The sequence below is a fragment of the Schistocerca gregaria genome, chromosome 1 (assembly GCF_023897955.1).
Source record: "Schistocerca gregaria isolate iqSchGreg1 chromosome 1, iqSchGreg1.2, whole genome shotgun sequence".
Lineage (NCBI taxonomy): Eukaryota > Metazoa > Arthropoda > Insecta > Orthoptera > Acrididae > Schistocerca > Schistocerca gregaria.
In genome coordinates, this window is record NC_064920.1 from 648591310 (window position 1) to 648618960 (window position 27651).

At 44.2% G+C, this 27651-nt stretch overlaps 1 protein-coding gene across 1 annotated transcript in view; it reads left to right on the top strand.

The window, feature by feature from the left end:
- The window catches only part of LOC126361126 (glucose dehydrogenase [FAD, quinone]-like), a 187468-nt gene extending 163602 nt beyond the window's left edge, over nucleotides 1-23866 (top strand). Inside the window, exons 5-8 of the mRNA XM_050007767.1 lie at nucleotides 5293-5581; nucleotides 13798-14008; nucleotides 20216-20502; nucleotides 22320-23866. Of these exons, the coding sequence (XP_049863724.1) occupies nucleotides 5293-5581; nucleotides 13798-14008; nucleotides 20216-20502; nucleotides 22320-23105 (1573 nt within the window). The 3' untranslated portion in view covers nucleotides 23106-23866. The remainder of the gene's footprint in view (nucleotides 1-5292; nucleotides 5582-13797; nucleotides 14009-20215; nucleotides 20503-22319) is intronic.
- The last annotated feature ends 3785 nt before the right edge of the window (nucleotides 23867-27651 follow it).

Sequence of the window (27651 nt, forward strand, 5' to 3'; positions counted from 1 at the left end):
AATAATCGTTGTAAAGTGAAGTGTTGCAGAACACTTTTCAATCGCCCATTGCCAGTGATGTGTCGGTGTTCGAGGTGTATATCTGCAGCAACAGTCAATCTCTACATCACGTAGAGAAGTCAGTGAACTTGAGTGATTAAGAAAGCTGTCACACAGGCTGACGACCTCTGACCGAGCGACACAAGTTCTTGTGAAAGCGTTGTAGTACTTGCACGTAGTCTATAGCCTCTCTCATTCTCTCCTCCTTCACAAGAGCGAAATGGTGTATCTACGTTGCGCAGCCCATGAAGATGTTTGTGGAGACATTCGTGGCTAAATCTGTGTCTGGCCAGTAGAGAGGGGAGGTACCCAGGCATTGCATTTGTATTAGATGCCATAGAACACGGGACCCACTAGTTAGTCATGCTTATTTCGTGCCTTCGTGTCTTGTTGTTTCCTCCCATTCTGCCACGATTCACAGTAGGACATATCGGTGACGTGCACTTGGGATTCCAGTCCAAGTGGTTAGTCCTGTGGCAGGAGCTTCTGTGGCTAAGCAATCGACAGCTTCATCTCCAGTGATCCCACAGTGTGATTTCACCCAAGCGAAAATAATGGAATGGCTTTATTCACGGATTGATTCCGGTACTTTCAAAATCATATACTGGGCGCTCAGAAACAGTCCGACAACCTCGTGTCGGTGTCGAAGGGTAGGCCCTGCCGAAAAATAATTTTTAAGAAACAATTCGATGTGTTGCTCATTAGCATTGAAGTTCGCCTAACAGTCAGTTAAGCGCGCAAATTCAAGCGGCTCGCCAGAGAAGGTGTCAGCAAACATGCTCTCGCCTAATTTTCTAAAACCAAATAAGAGAGCGATAAAAAACTTGGACATAGGACGGAAGTAAGGATCGAACTTGAGGCAAAGCCTGAGCGGTCTCGTGCTCTGTCATCTACGCTGTGAGGATAAATGGCACTATCGGGCGGGCTGCTTGAATATGCGCAAGCGATGTCTTGATTGGCTAACTTCGATGCTGTTGGAGTCGGAAACGGCCTAACGCCGTGAATTTTGTTCTTAATAATTATTTCCCACCAAAGCCAGCACTGCTCTACAACATTCTTATAAGCAAATGTCGATGGTATTGAGACAGCAACCAGCCACAAATTTATTTTCAGTTCCTTTATTCAAAAGGTACCGTTACCGGTTTCGAATCATTACGATTCATGTTCAGTTGGTTTTCATGCTTTCATTACACATGGTGCGCTTTTTTACAGATTAATTGTCTTAAAATATAATTAATACATAATTATAAGAACACCACACAGAGGGTTACGTTACAGATTTCCATTGGGTGTGCCTTACGTGAAATGTCGATTTGTAGTGTTATTTTCATAGTTTTCGTCCAACAGATGTGAATACATTCCCACTACATTCTTATCGTTGCACACGTAAATTTTTCTCACTGAACACTTTAGATTTGTCACAGAATGGATTTCTAACACGCACCACATGTTTTGATACATACAAAATGCTTGCAAACGTAGGAGTGTCAAAAATGCTGTGATATATGGTAAGATTATACCATTTCCAAAAAATTATTTTTCACCCCCTCCCAACCCACCTAAGCATATAATATTCCTACGCCTATCTGCAGATTAAGTAGCAAATTTATATGTTAATACAATTCTCATGATGCTAAATGTAAATAAATAATGTACTGTCTTACCTATACAGCACTAAAAAGTATTGAACAACTTTATAATTAATGTAAGAGGTATCCGCTCTAAAACACACAGAATAAATGCCTCTCTGTACTAGCGTAGGAGGCGTTTCAGTTGCCGAAGTGGCCGTGCGGTTCCAGGCGCTGCAGTCTGGAACCGCGTGACCGCTACGGTCACAGGTTCGAATCCTGCCTGGGTCATGGATGTGTGTGATGTCCTTAGGTTAGTTAGGTTTAAGTAGTGCTAAGTTATAGAAGACTGACGACCTCAGATGTTAAGTTCCATAGTGCTCAGAGCCATTTGAACCATTAGTCTTCAAATGACAGCCACAGTCTCCACCCATGTTATCATATGACAAAATTGCATCCTTATAAACCAGGGCCGCACAAGGTGCATGCAACGGTGCATCGCACAGTGCAGAGTACAGAAGACGGCTCCACTATGTTGACGACGGTGCAGACCCCCACTCCTCGGCTTTGCGCAACAGCGCTGCCTCTCACTTCCTTAGCTTATGTCGCTCGCGCCGCCTGTCTCGACCTGTTTCAAAGCTTTTACCCTGTTGTTTTCGTCATTGCCAAATACTAATGTACACTAGGTGGAGAGCTTAGTTTGCTGTACCGGTACAAAAGAGATTTATATAATAACTGTAATGGTAACAATTTTAAATTTGGTTTCAACACTGATGTATCTTTCTATGTCTCTTTATTTTATTTGCAATTATGCTACTAAGATCTGGAACAAGAGACTGGCTGACAGTAATTCTGAGAGAATTTTTTAAATTACAATTAGAAATACTCGCACGCAATCTAGTTTTTGTACAAGACAAAACAGTGAAAAACCTTTCACATACACAAGTGGAACCAAACATAGAAATAATCTTCGCTACTTCTCCGTGTAACTTGGGAAATTCTTCCTTCGGCAAATTCTGGTAGAATTGGAACAAACCTTTTGTATTGTAAAATACATTCTTTCGGTGAACATCGCTTTGCAACTCAATTAGTTCGAAATGTAAATCTGAAGGGGCACTTTCAAAATCCATCAAAAAAGGTATCACAAAAACATCGAGAATTGGCTGCAGGTAGGTAATTTCCTGAAACAATCAAAGCCAATGTTAATAAATGAAAGTAATGTAACCCGATGTTTTGAAGTACTAAAATGCGATAAATTTTAATAAACATGTAATGTGTACTATTGGTTTTAATGTAATTTTACACTTGCATATGTAACGCAATCTCCTTTATTTGGCTGTATGTCATATACCGGAACATTACCTGGAATCGGTCGTTAAACACGTTTTCAAGGGACTGTAGCACCTCGACGTATTTTTCAAAGCACGCTCCTTCCTGCACAGATGCTGTCAAAGAAAAACATAGTACCGTATTGATTACAGGGGTTATAAAAATCAGGCTGTTTTAATAAAGGTGTAATTTATATCTCGCTTACCTAGTTCCGGAAAATGTTGCGTATTTTTCTCTGAAAGGTTGTTTTTGAGGAGCTTCAGTTTATACCGGAAAGCGTTTATTTTGCCGATCATATCGTTGATGAGATTGTTTTCTTTTTGGAGTTTCAGACTTAAATCGTTTAGGAGAGCCATAATGTCTGCTAAAACTCCTAAATAAGCTACCCATTCAGGGTCATGAAAAAGTGGCTCCGGACGTCCTTTGCTCTCCAAAAACTGAGCAACAGTGTGGCGTAGTCGAAAAATTCAGAAAATCAAAAAAAATTGTTCAAACTGCTCTGAGCACTATGGGACTTAACATCTATGGTCATTAGTCCCCTAGAACGTAAAACTACTTATACCTAACTAACCTAAGGACATCACACAACACCCAGCCATCACGAGGCAGAGAAAATCACGGACCCCGCCGGGAATCGAACCCGGGAACCCGGGCGTGCGAAGCGAGAACGCTACCGCACAACCACGAGAACCGGGCTTCGGGAAATCACTTTGCCTTTGCTCATCCAGAGCACCTCAGCGTGGTAGGGAATATCTGGATACTGCTCTTCAAAGGAAATAAAAAATTCTTTGAATAGACGATGAGTGAGTCCATGAGAACGAATGTAGTTCACGATACGCACCACTTCCTCATCACATCTTGAAGACCGATAACTTTCTCACAAAGAGCCTCTTGCTGTGCAAAACAATGAAAGGAAGGTAAATTCGGCATGTTAAGTTTTCGGCAGTAGGCCAATAAATCCTTTTACTTTACCGCACATTGCTGGTGCCCCGTCTGGTGGCAAAACAGCTTTTCCCAAGGCAGTATTATTCCTTCAGCTGCCATTTCAACAGCGCTAAAATATCCGCCCCTGTAACAGTGTCCTTCAACGAAATCATATCCAGGAGCTCTTCCGTTACATGTAGGTCGTCGTACACGCCACGCAAAAATATTGCTAACTGAGCCGTGTCGTTAATATCCGTGGACTCATCAAGTGCGATGGAGTACGCTAGGAAGTCGTTCATGCAAATTCTCAGTAATGTCGTTGACTCTCCGATGTATTGTCATTCTGTAAATTGGTATTCTGCTGTACGCGGGAACTAATGTGGGATTCATTGTCTCTACTACGTCATACATAATGTTTTTTTATTATTGACCCGTCCATAAATGGCCTCCCAGCTCTTGCTAAACGTCGAGCAACTTTGTAACTAGCTCTGAGAATCCTTTCGCAACACCCCTCACCTTCTTCACCCTAAAGTAGAGAAAAAAGATAAGTTAGAAATAATTTATGCGAAAACGGAATCTAACGAATCGAAACAAATGTTCTTTCGTTTCGCATGACCTTTAACCAAAATATACATGCTAAAGTACTTGTAACAAACCTTGTTTGTAGATACAGAATTTTCTTCTGCAAGATTTTGCAACTTCCGTAATTCTTCCTCGCTGGCATTCCTTGTTATATCACTATACCTTTCTGAATGCAGTTTGCTGTAGTGCCTTTCAATAGACGATTTTCTGACACACGTAATTAGTGTACCGCAGATTAGACATTTGGCTTTATCGTCACAACGCACAAAAAAAATAGGAGAGTTCGCATTCCGGTTTAAATTGACTTTCGGCAATTTTCCCTGTTTCTTGGAGCAGATGGTTCCATTATTCCGGTAATTGTCTTGCGCTTACGTATTCCAATGTTGACTAAGCCGTCTGGCAGCGCATTCGGCACCGCACAGCGTCGGCCTCGCCTAGCAAGCCGAGTTGAGGCGAAGTATGCCAAGTTCAACCGATGCACTGTGCAGGCACTCGCTGCACCTCGCTTTGCACGCATGCCGTTTTCCGTGTTTGTGCGGCCCTGTTATAACCTTTCAGACTGTTTCCGACAACTTTATATTCAATAGTGTTTTCTATCAGACTGGTAGCGTTAGAGCAGCTAAAGAGTCACCGAGGAGAAAACATAGAGGTGCTATCGCCCGCGTGCAGAAACGAGCAACAAGTTTTATGGCGAGCAGAATTCTCTCTCTCACCGCGTTCTCGCGGTGAGTTGACAGCTTCACTGCCATGTTTGCGCGGCTCCATTATTCGACGTGCGCTGCTAAAACACGCTTGGAAACGAAGCCGGGAGCTCGCGATACTGAGTCGCCGGTGTGGGTTGCCCATGCAGGAACGGCAGCCGGCTGAGCAGCGCGCGCGCCTTCCTGCGGCCGGTGCGCGACCGGCCCAACCTGACGGTGCTGCTGAACGCGACGGTGACGCGCGTCGTGGTGGACCCTAGCACGCTGGCCGCCACCGGCGTCGAGTACGTGGTGCGCGGGCCCGGCGGACAGACCACCAAGGAGACGGCCTCCGTCAGCAAGGAGGTGGTGCTCAGCGCCGGCGCCGTCAACTCGCCGCAGCTGCTGCTGCTCTCCGGCGTCGGGCCCAAGGACGACCTCGAGAAGGTCGGCGTCAAGGTCAGTGCTGACGCTGGTGCTGCTGCTGCTGCCGATCGCTTCGGAGGGCGGCGTCGTGAAAGTCTGTGGTTAGTTCGAGAAGCTCCTCCTCCCCGAGCTCAGCTGATATCGTAGCGGATTGGAAGGCCAACCACTGCTTACTGCACAAGGGAAACTTCAACTAGAAGGTCACTGGAGTACCAGTTTTCATGGTTCTGCACGTAAGACCGCCATCTAATCATTTAGAGCCATTGAGAATGTGCCCGTAATGATTTTTACCAGCACTAGTTCTTCAACTTGTTTGATGGTCTACATCAGCTTTACCCGCCTTCACCTAAGATCTAAATCTCTTCATAACTACAACACTGGCCATTAAAACTGCTACACCAAGAAGAAATGCAGATGATAAACGGGTATTCATTGGACAAATATATTATACTGGGACTGATATGTGATTACGTTTTCACGCAATTTGGGTGCATAGATTCTGAGAAATCAATACCCAGAACAACCACCTCTGGCTGTAATAACGGTCATGATACGCCTGGGTATTGAGTCACACAGAGCTTGGATGGCGTGTACAGGTACAGCTGCCCAAGCAGCTTCAACACGATACCACACTTCATCAAGAGTAGTGACTGGCGTATTGTGATGAGCCAGTTGCTCGGTCACCATTGACCAGACGTTTTCAATTGGTGAGAGATTTCAAGAATGTGCTGGAAAGGGCAGCAGTCGAACATTTTCCTTTTCCAGAAAGGCCCGTAAAGGACCTGCAACACGCGGTCGTGCATTAAGCTGCTGAAATGTAGGGTTTCACAGGGATCGAATGAAAGGTAGAGCCACGGGTGGTAACACATCTGAAATGTAACGTCCACTGTTCAAAGTGCCGTCAGTGTGAACAAGATTTGACCGAGACGTGTAACCAATGGCACCCCATACCATCACGCCGGGTAATACGCCAGTATGGCGATGACGAATACACGCTTCCAATGTGCGTTCACAGCGATGTCGCCTAACACGGATGCCGCCATCATCACGCTGTGAACAGAACCTGGATTCGTCCGAAAAAATGACGTTTTGCCATTCGTGCACCTAGGTTCGTCGCTGAGTACACCATCGCAGGCGTTCCTGTCTGTGATGCAGCGTCAAGGGTAACCACAGCCATGGTCTCCATGCTGTTAGTCCATGCTGCTGCAAACGTCGTCGAACTGTTCATGCAGATGCTTGTTGTCTTGCAAACGTCCCTATCTGTTGACTCATGGATCGAGACGTGGCTGCACGATCCGTTACAGCCATGCGGATAAGATGCCTATCATATCGACTGCTAGAGTTACGAGGCCGTTGGGATTCAGCACGGCGTTCCGTATAACCCTCCTGAACGCGCCGATTCCTTATTCTGCTAACAGTCATTGGATTTCGACCAACGCGAGCAGCAATGTAGCGATGATAAACCGCAATCGCGATAGGCTACAATCCGACCTTTATCAAAGTCGGAAACGTGATGGTACGCATTTCTCCTCCTTAAACGAGGCAATACAACAACGTTTCACCAGGCAACGGCGGTCAACTGCTGTTTGTGTATAAGAAATTGGTTGGAAACTTTCCTCATGTCAGCACGTTGAAGGTGTCTCCACTAGCGCCAAGCCTATGTAAATGCTCTGAAAAGCTAATCATTAGCATATCACAGCATCGTCTTTCTGTCGGTTAAATTTGGCATCTGCAGCTCGTCATCTTCGTGCTGTAGTAATTTTAATGGCTAGTAATGTAGTCAACTGTTCCTAGATGCCGAAGTAGATGTCCCAGCTACTGTCCTTTCTATTGGTAAGGGTCTTCCACAGATAAAACTCTTCGGCTATGCTCTTCAGTCCTGTAATATGTTTGTCCACTAACTTTCTTACGTTTTTCGATAGTTTTTCTAGTCATATTGGAACGACAGCGATCTTCTCAAGCCGTATAACAAAAACACTTAAGATCGCTAATAATATTTGTTTATTTTGGAAACCGGCTTCAGTGAAACATGACAAGGAGTTAGTGGTCTGTAAGTGGTCATGTTTGACTGTGACTAGTTACCAGAAAAAATAAATATTAGTTCCGATCCAGAGGGACTTTTTTAAAATTCTTCCACACAACCACATTTTTGGTGACTTCCGATGGACCACGTTTGATTTGGACACAGTTTTGTGTTTCAGCCTATATAAGAAAGTAACAGATCTGGTCTCTTTTTAGAGCATTACGTTCCTTGTGGGCCCATGGGAGTAAATAAGAGAGTGACGGGAAATCAGGCGGCTGCCAGTGTTGAAGAATGGGATGTCAATCATTACGCGGAGCTGCTGGAGATTTGGATAGCAAACCACTATCCAACGACCTGAATCGGTCCCTTTCTGCATTACCATTTTCAAATGCACGCAATAGTAAACTGATGGAGAAAGGTGAATGTAGGAGAAGATGGAGTCTTGCTACCGAGTGCAGCGAATTGGATGTAGCTCGTATCCGATAAGAGAAACAACATTAATCCGAACTAAGCCAGTAAGTTCAAATTTTAAAATGTGTGTGAATTGCTAAGGGACCAAACTGCTGAGACCCATTACTTAAACTACAACTTAAAAGAACACGCACACGTATCCCCGAGGGAGGACTCGAACCTCCGGCGAGAGGGGGCGCGCAATCAGTGACATGGTCCCTTGAACCGCGCGGCAGCCAATAAGTATTGGTGGAGTTACAAAATGACAAAGGTCAGCGGACGAAATCAAGAGCGTTGTTATTTCTTTGCTGGCTTCTCGCGTTGCTAAACGATGCGGCTGAGTACATTCTAACGGACTGATTTGCCTCATTACTGCTGGCTTGTTCCTTATATATATGGCCTTACAGTATTAGCCGACATTTCCTTCCTACCAGGAAGCGCTGGAAGAAAATGGACAACAATCGTTCAAAGGTTTTCAGAAATTACTGCAACCAGTCACCTTTTATGTAGATGTATTTTATTTAACCATGACCGGTTTCGAGCTGCCTAGCAACTCATCATCAGATGGTATATACATTCAGTGCTTTTTTGTACCCATTGTGTGGGTGGTTGAGTATCTGTGGAGATAAATCTTTCTGCAGGTATATATATCTCTTTTAGGAGGTATTCTTGAAACCATTGTTGTTCTTGTTTTTCACAATTTTACAAGTTAAAACTTTCTCTAGATGTATATTACTTTTACGAGGCACTGTTGGAAACATATATCTTGTTTTTCGTAATCATCGCTGAACACACTTAGCCACAGATACGAGTACAGGATTTACACATTATAATGTGTATTCTTGAAACCATTGTTGTACTTGTTTTTCACAATTTCACAAGTTAAAACTTTCTCTAGATGTATATTACTTTTATGAGTCACTGTTGGAAACATATATCTTGTTTTTCGTAATCATCGCTGAACACACTTAGCCACAGATACGAATACAGGATTTACACATTATATATTTACTCCACAGATACTCAACCACCCACACAATGGGTACAAAAAAGCACTGAATGTATATACCATCTGATGATGAGTTGCTAGGCAGCTCGAAACCGGTCATGGTTAAATAAAATACATCTACATAAAAGGTGACTGGTTGCAGTAATTTCTGAAAACCTTTTCACACCACAGTCGCAGTGTTCCACATCCACAATGGATAAAAGTCCTAACAATCGTTCAGTTTCCGGAAGAACTGCAGCTATGCTGTATGGCTTCTAATGGTTCAAATGGCTCTAAGCACTATGGGACTTAACATCTATGGTCATCAGTCCCGTAGAACTTAGAACTACTGAAACCTAACTAACCTAAGGACATCACACAGCACCCAGTCATCACGAGGCAGAGAAAATTCTGGCCCCACCGGGAATCGAACCCGGGAAGCCGGGCGTGGGAAGCGAGAACGCTACCGCACGACCACGAGCTCCGGACTGTATGGCTTCATTATAGAAATTGGCGTAAAAGAGCTGTAGGTCGAGGTAGTTATTCAGGAACTAGTGTAGACTAGTATGCGGAACTGCATCAAAGATGTCTTATGACCGAAGACAACAACGGGGAGGACGGATCTTGGTGTGCATTTGCTAGATAATACGCAGTATACTTACTTAGTCTCGTACTGTGCTGCGTAGAACTACGTACGAACTTTCTTTCACTTCGTTTGAGCACTATTGGTACACCAATCAGCATGAGCATCTGAGCATATGTACTCCCACTGACACGTCTTCTGTTCTGTAGAGCGCAATTCCGCATACATACCAGGCGCGTCCATAAAGTAAGTTTCCCACTTGCCCAACAGCTACGTGAAGTGTCTGTATCTACGTGATAGCGCATGCGCCGTGATACGTCACTACCCTAACGGAACTTCCCGAGGTCTCATAGTAGATTTGTAGCAGCGGTTGAAAACGGTGGCTACTATTCCAGCTCCCCCCGTGTACGAAGAACGATCTATTGACACGTAATCAGCATGGCTTCAGAAAACATCGCTCTTGTGCAACGCATCTAGCTCTTTATTCGCACGAAGTAATGGCCGCTATCGACAGAGGATCTCAAGTTGATTCCGTATTTCTAGATTTCCGGAAAGCTTTTGACACCGTTCCTCACAAGCGACTTCTAATCAAGCTGCGGTGCTATGGGGTATCGTCTCAGTTGTGCGACTGGATTCGTGATTTCCTGTCAGGAAGGTCGCAGTTCGTAGTAATAGACGGCAAATCATCGAGTAAAACTGAAGTGATATCAGGTGTTCCCCAGGGAAGCGTCCTGGGACCTCTACTGTTCCTGATCTATATAAATGACCTGGGTGACAATCTGAGCAGTTCTCTTAGACTGTTCGCAGATGATGCTGTAATTTACCGTCTAGTAAGGTCATCCGAAGACCAGTATCAGCTGCAAAGCGATTTAGAAAAGATTGCTGTATGGTGTGTCAGGTGGCAGTTGACGCTAAATAACGAAAAGTGTGAGATGATCCACATGAGTTCCAAAAGAAATCCGTTGGAATTCGATTACTCGATAAATAGTACAGTTGTCAAGGCTGTCAATTCAACTAAGTACCTGGGTGTTAAAATTACGAACAACTTCAGTTGGAAGGATCACATAGATAATATTGTCGGGAAGGCGAGCCAAAGGTTGCGTTTCATTGGCAGGTCACTTAGAAGATGCAACAAGTCCAGTAAAGAGACAGCTTACACTACACTCGTTCGTCCTCTGTTAGAATATTGCTGCGCGGTGTGGGATCCTTACCAGGTGGGATTGACGGAGGACATCGAGAGGGTGCAAAGAAGGGCAGCTCGTTTTGTATTATCGCGTTATAGGGGAGAGAGTGTGGCAGATATGATACACGAGTTGGGATGGAAGTCATTACAGCATAGACGTTTTTCGTCGCGGCGAGAGCTTTTTACGAAATTTGAGTCACCAACTTTCTCTTCCGAATGCGAAAATATTTTGTTGAGCCCAACCTACATAGGTAGGAATGATCATCAAAATAAAATAAGAGAAATCAGAGCTCGAACAGAAAGGTTTAGGTGTTCGTTTTTCCCGCTCGCTGTTCGGGAGTGGAATAGTAGAGAGATAGTATGATTGTGGTTCGATGAACCCTCTGCAAAGCACTTAAATGTGAATTGCAGAGTAGTCATGCAGATGTAGATGTAGATGCGGTCAGTTATGACGTTTTTGAATGGAAGCAGCACAGTGCCGTCTGAAATTCGTCATCTGACAAGTCTATAGGCCTAACGTCATGAGCAAGCAAATGGCATATCGCTGCTACAGACTTTGTATTGGGTCACCAAATTTTTCACGATGAGAAACGCAGCGGGAACGCATACACAGTTAGAGGCCACGTCGTGAAGCCTGTGCGGGAACGCGTCTTGCAGAGTTGTCGCTTCATAGTAAGGAAACTCAGCAGCCAGTTCCCGCAGATGTGCCGCTCCTTGTTGCATTAAATTGTGATGGAGCACCTATTGTGCTGGAAACTGCGGGCCAGGTTGTTGTCAAAGCAAATGACCACAGAACACAAACAAAGCACTTGGCGACTGATTTCACTTTCCTGCAATGAAACAATGTGGTAATTGCGACGGGTCGTTCAGAAAAAGCGGCCACGCACACCTCGCCGGACAACAGAGCCCCTGAGAACGTTCGGCTGGAAAGTTTGACCATCCGCCCTACATCCTGGACCTCGTTTTTGGACAACATGGTTGTGGAGAGAAGCACCGATTAGTATGATTAATAGATAATTCAAAAACAGCCTCAATCGCATTTATTGTTATTATCATTATACTGCCAACCAGTTTCAACCTGACGTAGGGGTCATCTTCTGGGCGTTAGACCATCGGTCGACTGCTGGTGGTGTCACTCCTGTCTATATAAGGGTATAACCAGCAGTCAAACAATGGTGTAAACGCCCAGGAGATGACCCCTACGTCGGGTTGAAACCACTTGGCGGTATAATAATAACAATAAATGCGATTAAGACTGTTTTTGAACTATTGATCCTGAACCAAGCTTCCAGTGGCTTCCATCTGTTCCAGGAACGCAAGGAATTCCTAGCTGTTCGGAGTCAACGTTTTCAGACTGTCAGTGTGGCTGTCGTTTCAATCCCATGTGGGAGACTTCTATGAGACAGGGGTTCAAAGGTCGGTCCTAAGGTATAACAGGTGCTTGAATTCTCGTGACGAGTATAACGAGAAATAGTTCAACACTTCCTCTATCTATTTCAATAAACTTGTCAATTAAATTATACTTTTCATCTGTTTACGACGTCAGGAAATCTTAATTTATGGATGCGCCTTGCATTTCCATATTTTCCCTGTCTAATGGCTCACCCTCACATATTAAAAATGGTTCAAATGTGTTGTGTACATAGTTCCGCGTAGTCAGCGTGTACACAACTTTCCCACTAGAGCGCGTCCCGCTAAACACAACAGCCCAGGTGCAGCGCTCGTCCGTCTCTGCAATACGAGATGTCGCTGCCTTAGAGACAGGCCAAATTTTGCTTCCGCCGATCCGCCTATTAATATGTAACACAGCCAATGAGATTGGTTGGGTTCTCCTCGCAGATCACACTCGTGCAGTGATACCTGAACCCGCAAGGTATTATAACAAGTGTACAGACCTCCGATTAGTTTAGTCTGCAATTGTCTGCACCAGTCTGTACCAGTCTACATTAGTCTGTACCAGTCTACAGTCAAGTTTCAGTCTGCACCTAATAAGATTACCATATTCCTGTACATAGCCATGAAGATAAATGTATAGACACTTTTGTCAAGTATCAGAGATATGTGAGAATAAGATTAACGTACCAAGATCAAAAGGAACTTCAGATTGTCAATTGTAAATAGCATCCAGAAACAAGGTAAGTAATTTTATGCTTGTTATTATTTTAATAAATGTGTGTGAAAATTAATCAAGTTCTGTTTAAAGTTGGCCACCGTCAGTCTGCTACTCTAAGCGTGCAAGTGGCATTTCTATCATCTGACCTAACGGCAGAAGATAAACACGTCACTATAAGACCACGAGACATGTTGCTGACACTCGCCTACTTCGTTAGAGCAACATGGCAAAGACATAGTCATTATTATTATTATTATTATTATTATTAGTATTATTATTATTATTATTATTATTCTTGATTGTTATAATCATTTTTTATTGTTATAATTATCATTGTACTACTGTTATAATCTCTATTTTCTTCTTTAACGTCAATACTGCATAATACGTTATATGTCCTTATTGTTCTGTAGAAACTGTAACTCGTTCAATCTGAGTATGCCTGGTTAGGTGTAAGAGAGGGCCTGAAGGCCCTAATCTTGCCAGGTAAAATAAATGCATAAATAAATAAATAAATAATCTGATGGTGTGTGAACCGAAGGTCTTACTGTACGCACATCACAAAATGGCTCTGAGCACTATGAGACTTAACATCTGAGGTCATCAGTCCCCTAGACTTATAACTACTTAAACCTAACTAACCTAAGGACATCACACACATCCATGCCTGAGCCAGGATTCGAACATGCGACCGTAGCAGTAGCGCGGTTCCGGACTGAAGCGCCTAGAACCACTCGGCCACAGCGGCCGGCCCTCATGTATTACCCCTAGTCACTTAGTAGTCGATTTACCTGATTTTTGAGACATACACTGCAGACAGAATTTTTTCGTTGTGTTGAGATGTGGAGTATCTCCGCGCCCCCACATCGCCATCCGCCAGACGAGAACCAAAAGCTTGCGTCGTTGCAGGTGGTGCACGACCTGCCCGGCGTGGGGCGCAACCTGCACAACCACGTGGCGTTCTTCCTGGACACGGAGCTGCGCAACGAGACGGACCAGCGGGACCTGGACTGGGCGGCCGCCGTAGAGTACATGACGAGCCGCAGCGGCCCGCTCTCCAGCACCGGGCTCTCGCAGGTCACCGCCAAGCTGTACTCGGGCCTCTCCCCGCCGGGGCCCAGTAAGTCAGCCACACCTCCGCGAAATACTTCTCATCTCCGCTGCGATTTGCTATGCGTTGTTGAAACTGTGCATACTATACTGGTTCTCCATTTATCTTGACTACCATGAATAATTTTGAGCCCAGAAGTAGAATAAAATAAGTATCACGAAACTTCGTCTATTTACCTGGAGGACAAAAACCAGCACGACTGCCTTTCTTGTAAGTTTGTTCGTTATAAAGATACGAGGAGCAGTCAAATTGAATCCCATACTGTTCTTTAATCTACCTCACCTGAAGACTAGTGTAAAGCGTATCACAGTGTATCATTCATGTAAACATGATGTTACTGAAAAGATTACACAACACTGAGTTTTACTCCTCTACCCCAATACATAGTGCAGGTACCTGGGGTTACGCCACTCGTCGACTTGCTGGAGTTGACAGTAAACAAATGGAGCACAAGTAAAATGAATAACAGTTGCTTAGTCACCTCTTGAGTTGAAGGAATAGCTAAGTGCAATGTACGCAAACGAAGAGAAGGCAGAAATGATCCTCATTTACCGACTTTGTAAGTAGCTGCAATGCGCAGTCCACTGTAGTACTTTTAAACGACATGTTGTGTAAAGGTAGTCCTTAGTGCGTTATCATTACTTCTATTTTATTGTGACTGAAAGCGGAAGTAATGCTACTCATGCAGAGGAACACCGCAGAGAGCGACATTTTCTCTGCGTTTCCATCAGTTAATGTCATCTCCAGTAAGTGGACGAGTTACGTTACCGTGTACTTAACACTGTGTGCCAGTGCAGGGCACTGAAAGTCAGTTTTGTGTTATGTTTTTAATAAAGTCATGTTTAAGTGAACCTAACATTGTGATTTGTTTTTGAAAAAAGGAAGAGGATTACGGAATAAAATATACAGGGTCCTTTCATTCTCCCATCACAAACTTCTAGCGCTTGCAGAGGGGAGTGAGTAGATAATATTTCGAATTAGAACCAATGTCCAGAAATGTTCCATTTCCGTACTAGATCCGTTTGAAAATACGTTCGTAACGCGACCACTTTTACAAGTAATTGATTACACTTGACGCAGTATATCATGTGTTTTACAATTTCACTCGATAATAGCCAAAGAAATGGCTCGTGTACTCATTGGCCAAGTTCTCTTCAACGTGATGCAGTAGAGCCTCTTCCAATTCAAGTATGCTGTGTGTCCCCTAGGAACGTAAGTCACGCCTGATAACAGTGAAGGTACCCTTTCTCGAAACCGTTGCGTATTTTCGGCGAAAGGTATATATGATGGAGTCGCTTGTTGTGGAAAACGATCTCGATGAAGGCGACGAGCAGCACTCCCACTACCGTGAGATTCGCCGTTCAGAAGGCTCATGTCAGTGTACTCTGCGAATTTGTAGTCAGCCAAGTGGCTCTGACACACACACATGAATGAGTCTCGATCTGGATCAAAGCGGTAGGATAGATGAAATCACCCGATCCGACGTAACCACCCTCGACCTATTGCATATCTGCGTAGCAAAAATGTTTTCAAACGGCTGTAGCACGAAAACGGCAAGTTTACGGAGAGGGGTTCCTATTCAGAAAATTATGTACTCGGTCCCCTACAAGCTTATAAGGAGAATTTCCGAACTATCTGTATCGGTTGATATTTAATGAAAGCCGTACTGCTGTTCATATCTTCGTGACGAACAAAGTTACAAGAAAGAGAGTCATGCTGTCCGCCTAGTAGCTACACAAAATCTGCCTGATTTGTTTCTTATATTGCTTCTTGACGAAATGTTACTTGAACTGGTTATGATAAACGGCACACCATGTATACAGGTGATCAGTCGAAATTCTTCCTCTCGAGTAATAATTATTCATTTGTTTAAGATATCTGTAATGTCTTTTATCCTAGACGAATACCAAAACAACGGCCGTTACTGAAGAGAAGCCTGAAACAAAATGTATTTTTGAATAAATGATTTATTACACATTAGGTAGTCTTGGGCGCATCGTCAGTCCAAGCTCATGATTCAGAATGAATCAGTGCAACAGACCTCATATGTTTCAATGTATAATGTAAAACTTATCCACAAGAAAAAATTTGAAATTTTTGCGAGAAACCGTCGCTAATGTCTGACGACAGGCTCCGTCAGAGACTGCTTACAGCGAATAAACCGTTCGAAAAAAAAAATGGCTGATTCTTCAGTGATGAGGGCAAATGGATTTCGTAACTTCATAAATCATAGTTTTTCTCCTTTTTAATTGAGCTATAGCTTTTTATACAAGAATAGCAGATCCGTGTGAGCCTAATTTCGGTTTTTATTTTTTGTTGGACACTAGTTTTCTGATTTTTTTGATGCGGCCCTCCGCTAATGACATTACTTTCGTCTAGGAGTTGTAACACGGAGCCTCTTGCCTGATGCCTTACTGCATGTTTTACCCATTCTTTTAGTTAGTTTTTGTTACATTTATTTTGTCACCGATTGTGAGGAAAATTTTCTCGTTTCTTACCTTATCGAACCAGTTGATTTTCAGCATCGTTCTGTAACACCGCATACCAAGCGCTTCTATTCTTTTCTTTCTCGGCTTTTCTGTCGCCTGTGATTCATAGATTGCTGCAACGTATGTTGCCATATGTTTTCTCCTCAGAGGATTCAGGCCTATATTCTGTTGTAGTGAAGATAGGTTATAGAGGAATGCACTCTCTGACTGTGTTAGTCCACATCAACCTCGCTTTGCTGTTCGTCCGTCATTTAGCGTCCGTGGTAGCCGAGTTCATTCACTTGTAACTCTACATTTTCCAAATTTATGATGTAAAGTTTCCGCTAATATCATTTCTGCTATTCGAAACAAGTTCGCATATCTTTGGTTAACTCTCAACTCATGTTCGCAGTACAATAGATACTCCAGCTCGTTTGACAGCTCCTGTAATGCTTGTGAAGTGATATAGCTCTGCCGTATGTCTGAAAAGAGATTACGGAGTAAAAATAAAATAAATGTGGGGATTTTAGTGCTATTGTTCGGCGTTTGGAAATGTCTGCAGTTTGTTTCTTTATTCCGTTCTTTACGTTTCATCGAGAGTGACATAAGATCCTGGGGCGCTAGTTCCACAATAAGTTGACTAAACATCCGGGGGTCCGCCTTTGAAACGGCCATAAGAGCAGCGCAGAGATCCTCATAATCAATGTACTTTTACATCGTATACTTCATTCAATTTGTCTAACATAGTTCTGCTGATCCGGTAAAGGAAATACCTTACCTACATAAAAGAGAAATAGAGCTGGTGAAAGTATCTCGATGATTAATGAAGTTCCGAAAACACGTTCTTCTAATGACTATTGGCCTAGGTTAAAAGATATTGAAAACATCTATGAGGCAAAAGTTGTTTGAGGTGAAAAAATAATGCCGGGGCCCTGCGAATATTCGTTGTGTACGGAAAATCAGACGACGTGGAAGTAATCCTGAAAGGAATCACAAAATTATCCGTTTTTCACGCAAGCCAGTACTTATCAAGCTACCGCTACTTTTCTGTAGCTCACAAACAAGCAGGTTAGAAGAATGAGTGTGACAGGGCTCCACATGTAAGTTCGACTTGATGGGTCATACGTTTCCCCTGTGTATTGACAGCTCTAAGCAGGACATATGAAGTGCGTCTCGTTGTTCTGACATTGGAGTACAGCCAGTTATCGAGGATCGTTGCTACAGTCAAAGAAACTTTAATGGTTATTATTAACTTAAATCCTACGCGAATAAGGAAAAAAATGAATGTAAGTCCAATTTTCGTCAGCAAGCTATAAGTACTGTTTCTTGGAATGGAAGACACATTTTAAAGATCTTCATGTATAGCACAGGGAAGTTTTGTTAAGAGCTGAATGAAGCGGAGATTTATTTTGTAAAAGAGGTGGCAGACAAGGAAGCTTATCGGACCTTTAAAAAAAATAATTTATATATTACTGTCATGTATAAGAAAGGGAATAGGAGAGATCCGATTAATTACAAGGGAATAAGCGTATTGCTTTCTGTAAGTAGGTTTCAGTAGTATACTACAAGACTGGAAAAGGTTGCCATTGTCGTTGTATCGCAGCAACAGCGAGGTTTCACTGCTGGGAATAGCTGTATTGTAACAGCTTTAATGTGCTGTAGATGTATCAGAAAATGATCTTTTGTTCGTTGATTTAGAGAAGGCCTATGATTCTATGCCAAGGAAGTTACTATGGACAACACTGGAAGATATTTGAGTGGACTGTGCATTGATAGAGCTTGTGAACAGAACGTACCATCAATACGAGGTAGTTGTCAAGAATGGTGATAAGATACCGAAAAGTTTCAAAACAAGTAAAACATTGATTCAAGAATGTTCTATGGCACCAAGCTATTCTTGGTTGATAGAGCACACAGTGAACAAGTCAGGGTATCGCCGTACAGCATCAGCACTTACATTAATTACTGTTAGCCGCTGCTCAAGTACTTACTGCTCTGGATAAGAATTTTGCGATGTATCAAAAGAAAAATTAATACGTGCTTATAAACAAAGGGGACTAACAAAATCAACAGGAATAAAACAGAATATCTTTGTTGGGAGTGGGCAAGGTGAGGATTTGAAGTTTGAGTTTCTCCGGGAAAGATACGTGGAAGTGTTCAAGTAGCGGGGTTCACTAATCCATAAGACTGGTCAGTGTACCCCACAGAATAAGTCAAGCGAGGGAAGCATTAAATGGTATCTTATGGAGTCGACACGTACCCAGACGAACAAAGAAAGTAGAGTTACTAGCAGTGGTTCAAAGCATTCGGATTGGACTCTGAACGAGAGACAAAGGGTGAAAATTGAGGATGTCGAAATGGATGGATTATGGCGAAGCATGAGAGCGACACACTTGGATCTACTGAGGAATGAATATGTAATAGTGGAGATTATAAAATGACTTTTGTCATAATAATATGTGTTTGGGGAGAGAGAGATTGGTTTTGATTGAGACTTTACTTTAAGTCGTAACTGGTAACTGAATTGTGGTTGCTGCCTCCTTAAATGATAAGCTTCTGCACCAGTCGGTGATGTATTATAATTTAGTGTTAGTTACTGTTCTTTAAAATTTAAAGTACCGTTGGTTACTTGACCGTATTGCGGATAGCTTTGAGCCCAAGTTTTCGTAGCTTATCATACCTAAGGGGCCACTGTTGTAAGTAAATACGATCAAACAGTAATCTACTTTCCGTGAGAAAAGGAGATTGCTTGGTACTCAAACTTCCTTCAAACTACACGTTCTGCTACATCAAAACTAGTCAGTGGAGTGCAACACCATACTATTGTGCAAGAACATAATCGAGTTACTGCAATTACGAAATTATGAGAGGTTGTTAAGTATAGAATGAAAACTATAGAGAATGCATTTCCTTTCCTGTATTTTAGTGAACTTTGTACACTTACAATTCTGTCGACTGGTAGACGGCGACGACAATGAAGTTCACCCCCTTTTCCAAGTACAAGATATTTCTATTCTTCACTTCCAGAAAATTTGTACACATAAATGTTTGGCAAGTCTTACACATACTTTACTCGGTTTTATCACTAAAATATCAATTTTCATTAAATGTAACAATACGTTCTGAGCGACGGCCTAGCATCACGCCCTCTTTCCACAAGATACAGATTAACAGACAACTACTATCGTTGCGGGGATTGCGCGCTAAAGAGTTTCTTCCTGTCCAACTGCGCTTCACTTGGTATTTACATACATTACTGAGCTTCTCAGAATAAAATTAGGCACAAATTAGTTAAGAAAAGGGCAGTGAGGCTCACGTAACATTACAAGATGGATGCGATCGAACCACTCTCAAATACGATTAATGCTCGAGCACTGAGATGGTGTCGTTGGATGGAGTAGGAACGACAGCCGCAATGTTTGCTCAGCTGGTCTCCACTAGGGAGGAGTCGAGGACCACGTTAAGGGAACTAGGGTTGCTGTATAGACGAAGCTGTAGGAAGGCGACTGGCAGGATAGAAGTTAGTGGCATCTGACAACAGGCAGCTGCCGATAAGTGGAAACGCCGCTTGAAGTACGGTAAATCTTCGCAGGCAATATTTCTGTAGAAATCCTGAAATTTCCGGGCATTGCAAGTCGTGTGGTAGCTGACAGCTCTCTACGGATCGATGCGTGGTCCCGCTATAAATCTGCCTCATGCTGAGGGTAGGACAGTGAGGGAAGTGACAGTGCACGCTTTCTTGCCGCAGACAGCGGGCCCGCGGCTGACCCGGACGTGCAGCTGTTCTTCGCCGGCTACCTGGCCAACTGCGCCCGCACCGGGGAGGTGGGCGACAGGGCCTCCGAGACGCCGATGCCGCGCCACGTGTCCATCTCGCCGGTGGTGCTGCACCCCGAGAGCCGCGGCCAGATCAAGCTGCGCTCCGCAGACCCGCTGCAGCCGCCGCTCATCTACGCCAACTACCTGGATCACCCGAACGACGTCCGCACCCTCATTGCGGCCATCCGAGCTGGCATGAAGCTCGCCTCCTCCAAGGTGAGTTCACGGGCCTGTCGCGTTCCCACTGTGCGTATGGCTCGCGACTAACTATCGCGTTCTTATTGCGGAAGAAGTACGTCTTCTATTTTTAACACGTTTTTATTGAAGATCACTCAGGAAAGAACACATAATATAGGCAGGTAGTGGTTACACAATAATAACCAATGGGACGTTACAGAAAACTTGGGTAGAACTCCCCAGAAACGCTCTGTCAAATTAACAACGGAACAACTATAACGTAGGACGTCGCTTAAAAGTCATGGAACGCTCGCGCGCTGCGGCATGGAGTAAGTGCATGTCAGCGCTCCTCGCGGCCGGCACGCGAACCTCGTTGACACTTGCGTCCCGTCAGCTCGTGGCGGTTGCCAGCCGCGCGACCGCCTTAGTTGCCACACAGTCCCACAAGGAAGAGCGGAGCGCCGTTGTTGTTGGTAACTGCCTGAGACGCTGTCCTCGAATCTGGCCGGAAAGTGCACACGACGTCCGCACAGCGTTGTACGTTGTGTCTGCTCCGAAGGAGCCGCGTGAGGTGCTGGATTATCAGCTGGCGAAACCGCCCTTCGGTGGAGGGAACTGTACGCATGTGAAGATTCCTTCAAAACAAAAGCAGGTTTAACTCTGTCCGCCGACACTGTATTACTTTTTACATTCACCATAATGTCCATCGTTTTGTCCCGTCTTGTTATTACGCGATGTGGACCAGTTTCAGGTGGCATGAGCACTGGTTTAATGCCGTCTTTGCGTAGCAGGACATGGGTGCAATGCTTTAACTCTGTATGTACAAACGTATGCGGTGTCCTATGTTGCGATACCAGATGCGGTCGCATGTGTGAAACCCCATCCCGCAATTGGATTGTAAACTGGGACGACTGTGATAAGTCCCCCGGTGGGTCACCTGAGTCAATGAACTCGCCTGGTAGCCGCAGGGATTCCCCATAGACCACCTCAGCAGGGGATACACCGAGGTCTGGCCTGGTGATTCTGCGCAGGCCGAGTAGCACCAAAGGAAGAGCCGTGGTCCACTTCGGTTCGTGACACATTACGGCGGCTTTGAGGGACCGGTGCCACCGTTCAACCATGCCGTTGCTGGCTGAATGATAACTCGCTGTTACGTGACGTGATACGCCGCAAACTTTGCTCAGCTGAGTAAACAATTCTGACTCGAACTGGCGTCCTCTGTCAGTTTGTATATGCAATGGGCAACCGAAACGAGCGACCCAGTTGGACATAAATGCGGCAGCCAGCGTTTCTGCGTTGCGGAATAGCTTCTGTCCAGCGAGTGAGTCTATCAATGATGATTAGCAAATAGCGATGGCACTCTGAGGGCGGTAAAGGTCCCACGACGTCCAAGTGGATGGGGGCGAACTTCTAGATCGTGTGTCGGAATTTGCCTACTGGCGCGCGAACATGAAGTGAAATTTTGCTGCGTTAACAATTATCACACGCGTGAGGCCACTGACGGCAATGTTTTTTGTATCCCCGGCCACACGTAACGACCAGATGCGAGCTTCGAACTTCCGACACTATCTACTAGGTCATTTATATATATTGTGAAAAACAATGGTCCCATAACACTGCCCTGTGGCACGCCAGAGGTTACTTTAACGTCTGTAGACGTTTCTCCATTGAGAACAACATGCTGTGTTCTGTTTGCTAAAAACTCTTCAGTCCAGCCACACAGCTGGTCTGATATTCCGTATGCTCTTACTTTATCAGGCGACAGTGCTTATCCGCTGCAGATCTTCCTGCATTTCGCTACTGTTCGTAATTAATAAATAAGCACATTCTTAGCGTTAACGGTTTGTCTTCCTCAGGTGCTGCGCGATAAATACGGCATGGAGGTGGTGAAGACGCCGGTGGAGGGCTGCGAGGCCTACACGTGGGACTCCGACGAGTACTGGGAGTGCGCGGTGCGCCGGCAGACGGGCCCGGAGAACCACCAGGCGGGTTCGTGCCGCATGGGCGCCGCCGACGACCCCGACGCCGTCGTGGACCCGCAGCTGCGCGTGCGCGGACTGCGCAACGTGCGCGTCGCCGACGCCTCCGTCATGCCGCGCGTCGTCTCGGGCAACACCAACGGCCCCTGCATCATGATCGGCGAGCGCGCCGCCGACTTCATCAAGCGCCAGTGGCGCAGCGCGGTGGACCTCAGCAACCGGGTGGGCAGCGGCGGCAGCAGCACCAGCACGGGCCGCCCCTACCCGGCCGCCGGCAAGCCCGGCCTCGGCACGGCGCCCTTCCAGAACAAGTTCCCCACCTCCAAGTCGCCGCCGGCCTTCCCTCCCAAGCCGGCGCCCGGCGCGGCGCCCTACCCGCCGTCCGGGTTCAAGCCGGGCGGCTGGTCCTTCCCGTACAACCCGCAGGGTCACGGCCAGTACCACTACCACCACGCCAACTTCCCGCAGCAGCAGACGCCGGCGCCGTACCAGTTCCCCCGGAAGCCGGAGCCCAAGCAGGAGAGAAACTACTCCAGTCTGAGGGTGGCCGGATCGTCCAGCTGGGATCCTACCAGGACTCCGCCCTTCCAAGGGTACAGCGCCAACCCGTCTGCTTGGGGAGGCAGTGGTAGCTCCCAGCAGTGGTGGGCGCAAAAGGGTTAGGCATGTTGCGTCACGCGCTGGGATGATCTTCGGAAGGGCTTATGAGTTGGAACGTTTGTGTCTACAATGTAGAACCGGTAATCAGGATGTGATGCCACTGACAGAACTGCCGGAAAAGGTGTACCTTTGTATGTTGGGAAAATTACTCATCATTGCACAAGGAAACGTACTGTTACAGAAGAAAACGACATGCAAATTTGTGCTTATTGTATATGTCTTGTTGTTTCCAGCAGCGTTGATCACGTTTGTTATGAAAGTTACTCTTAATACTGTTCAAAATGTACAATTACTCTGTAACTTAAGGAGGACATTTATACGTAATTTTTGGAGTTCCTTTGTTAATTCGAGTTGCTGTTGGATCGTGATCACAGGCTCAATATCGTATTGCGTTGTGACACTACTTCCTGGCGTTCTCTTCATTCTTTTTACCATATACAGTATGGTCCAAAACTACAACAGATTCTACAAACTTCTCTGCGTAAACATTGCGAGACAGCGATGTTCGTAGGAGCGGTTCACAAGACGCCCGCCTATGCCTCCTTAATCTTATCCGTCTTCCAATTGGAGGACATAACCACTACTTTTGGCGTAGAGAATCTCTTACTTTTCCGTGCACTGTCTTTCCCTTGAAGATATGTACTATTTATGTTACTGGAAAACCAAAATACGGAATATTTATTTTATACTGTACTTGGCTGTAATGAGTTGATGTTCTACTCAAAGACAATCAATAAAGAAAACCTGCGTTGTTTGTAACACTATTTCTTCATATTTCTTTTGATCTGAAGAGAATGAGACCCCGTCACTCCTTACAACTCTTCTTAATTTATTTAGCCTACGGCCTGTGTGCTCTGTTTAGCCGTCTGAAACACTCGTTTAAAATGTATACAGAATCGTGTAAATGCTTATTTACAGATTCAACAGCTCATGCTGTCAATTTTGTCCACCATAAATCGATAAAAAATAGATTTAGAAGTACATTAGTTGAGATTTATCAACTCCTTCCATGTCATAGATGTAATCAATAGCAAAACATAGAAGTGAAATGCGCAAACCATTAAAACCACATGTTCTTCCGTATATATTTTTAAGGAAATTAACGGTCACTTTGTAAAGCCGAATGCAATCAGTAAACAAATGAGAGGAAGCTCAAAAATGTCTTTAAAAATCCAATCTTCACAGACAAATTTAGGACACGAGAACAAGATTTCGTTTATATCAGCTTCCGACGCAGACTTACACTCACATACAGGAGAACTGTGAATACTGACTCGATGCAAACGAAGAGAAAATAGTAGTTGTTGAAGCGGAGTAGAACGATGGTAGAAATCGTTGATTGGTCCAAATGAGTCCATGTAAAGCATGGTCTGGCAGGAGTACGAAGTTGACACATCACATAATAACCACCTTTCGTTTGTTGGGAGTCGCTCCACATCTCATACCCTTGGTGTTTTCTGTGGCCCTCGACCTCACATAAGCAGCCTGCATACAGGAATTTGAGATTAAGGGCATTTCTGTAGATGCGGTTTGCTTCGATAATAAGTCAGCTTCCTCATTATAGAGGATGCCACTTGGGAATGTATCCATAGCAGATGGACTGCCAGGGCCCTTCATTTACTGCGAACATATTCGAATACTGCATCTAGTGTAAAACTTTTAGCATTGTGCTTGATAATGGCACAAAAGCCGAAATCTAGATACTGCAGAAGATAAATACAGTAATACACTGTCAAATGGTGGTTTGGTGGTTTTCTCTTTCAAAAAAATATTTCGTGAGTGTGGTTCAACACCACTGAAAACTTTTTGGTGTACCGTGGTTTGTTGTTTTATTCCATGGCCGGTATTGAACATTTTTAAAGACACGATTAATACCTTTGAGAAGGGAGTTGAAGATCTGAACTTGAGTGCTTCCAAAAGAGCCACTGTCTCCGCCGCTAAAGCAGAAGCGCTTTCAGGCAGTGTATCTGAATGGCAGAGAAAACCACATCCAGTATACTACTCTTGTGGAAATTTGGACTCAGGCCTCTGAGGTGCAATAAGACGATTATAACTACAGTTCACATCAACGTTTTCTGATCTTGTCGATTAAATTAACAGATTGGAATTCGGCAGCTGTGTGCCAAAACCATATGAAGGCGGATGCAAAGGACTCGTGAAAAATGTGTTAGAGGAGACATAGCGTCAAAACTGGTAAAAACGGCCGGAATTTTATTGCGTCTTGAGGAAGCAGTAGCTTAACCGGTAAATTATTTACTTTTATAGAAAAAAACTATCAATGGAGCCCATAACCTGAATATAAAATTTATCTGGCAACATGTGCTCAAGGGCATCTCTCCTGCCTCCGCTAAAAGGGCGTTAGTGGGCATCGAATGCATGATTCCAAGATTAACAGGATAGACTCTATAATAAAAACTATCTGATCTGGAGAGATAATGTTCAGGAACATTGTGACACACTACACAGCCGAAATCCAGTCGAATAATCCCTCAGTACGTGGTTAGTAAAATGCGCTTGCCACCGTAGACGGCTGAGTGACCAAATTACGTTCAATACTTCTTCGCACTCAGTAACGGCAGATCGAAAATTAGTCTCACAGCTTAACCGAGAGTCAAATGTCATTCCTAGGAATCGAGCATGAGACCTTAGCTGGGTAGTAAAATTTTCCACATGTGGCGTGGCCATCAATGCGACCAACATTATATTTGTAAAAAACGATGATCGCCGATTTCTCAGCCCAAAACCCCAGCCCCTTAGTAGGCAGCCATACATCGACGTGTGCTGCAACAGTGAGTAATGTCAATTTCGCCTGAAGATAAGGGTCTCCAGTGGAATAAACAAATACATCGTTTGCATGCTACACTAGCGAGGTAACTGAAGGACCAAAGTAACTTTCGCATGATGTGTCGCTGCCAGGTGACACAGCTCTATAAATCTTGGACCGTTTGTGTAAAAGAACACTATAGTGCAGAAGGTAACTGAAAGAAATATGCAGGCAGATAAACAGAAACGCTCTATTAAAAGACAATAATTAAACGGAATCGCGGCGCTTTATGAGGGCCCCCGATGTATTCCAAACAGCGGGACATGTTTCTTAATAGGGCGTTTAATCAACACGATAGTGCACACTCTACAGTGTGGTCCCATGCTCGTCACAAAGTTCGTAACGAGCTCTACATCTACTGTCTACATGACAGCTCTACAATTCACAGTTAAGAATCTGGCAGTGGATTCGTCGAAGCAGTTCGATATTATTTCTCTACCGTTGCACTCTCCAACAGCGCACGGGAAAATCGGAAACTAAAGTCTTTCCGTGTGAGCTCTCATTTCTCCTATTTTATTACACTGATCGTTTCTGCCTACGTAGGTGAACGTCAACAAAATATTTTCGCATTCGGAGGGGAAACTTGCAGATTAAAATGTCGTAGAAAGATCTCGCAGTACTGAAAACGCCTCATATTATACCCGTCACTCTCTCTCACCTATTTCACGACATCGTCCGTCAATATCATCTGGTAAGGATCCCATACCACGCAGCAATACTCTAGCAGAGGAGGACGGACAAGCGTTGCCCAAGCAGTGTCTTTAGTTAATTTGTTGGCCCTTCTAAGTGTCTTCTAACAAAATAAAATTTTTGGTTTGCATTCCCCACAACATTATCTATGTCAGAGTTGTTTGTATTTGTTATCTGTAGGAATTTAGTTGAATTGTCTGCTCTTACATTTGTGTGATTTATCGTGGAACTGAAATTCACATTTTTCATTATTAAGGATCAATTGCCTACTAGACTGTAGGTGACAGTACTGTCTGCAGACGATATAAGAGGGCTGCCTATGTTGTCTCCTAGCTCGTTGTATAGTTTGGGAACAGTAGAGCCCCCATAACACTTCGTTGGGAAACGACTGATGTCACTTCCGCTTTTACCCGATGACTTTCCGTCAGTCAATACGAACTGTGCTCGCTCTGTGAGGCAATCACAAAACCAGTCGCACGACTGAGACGATACTCCATACGCAACCAATTTGGTTAGAGGCCGCTTCTGAGGAACAGCGTCAAATTCTCTCTATAAATATGGGATCAATCTTAGATATCCTGAGATCCTTTATTGCTTCTTTTCTCGTAGAAGAACAATATTTTCTGAATCCATGCTATGTGTCAATGCACTATATGTTCCAAAATTTTACTGCAAATCAACGTCAATGATATGCATCTGTAATTGAGCGAATTACTCCTATTTATTTATTAAGTACTGGTATGACCTGCACAGTTTTCCAGTCTTAGGTACAGATCTTTCGTCGAGTGAACTGTTGTATATGATCGCTAAATATGAAGCAGTTACATCAGCATACTCTATACTGAATCCAGTTGGTTTTCAATCTGGACCGGAAGACTTGAAAAATGTGCCATGAAGGAATTATCCGAATGGGACAGAAAACGGTAGATGTGTTGTACATTTACCGACAAACCAGTGATTACAATTTATTAAAAAAATAGATGATTTATTCCACAAAAAGAGCTTCAAAAATTGAGCCAAATAATGCGTTGGTCC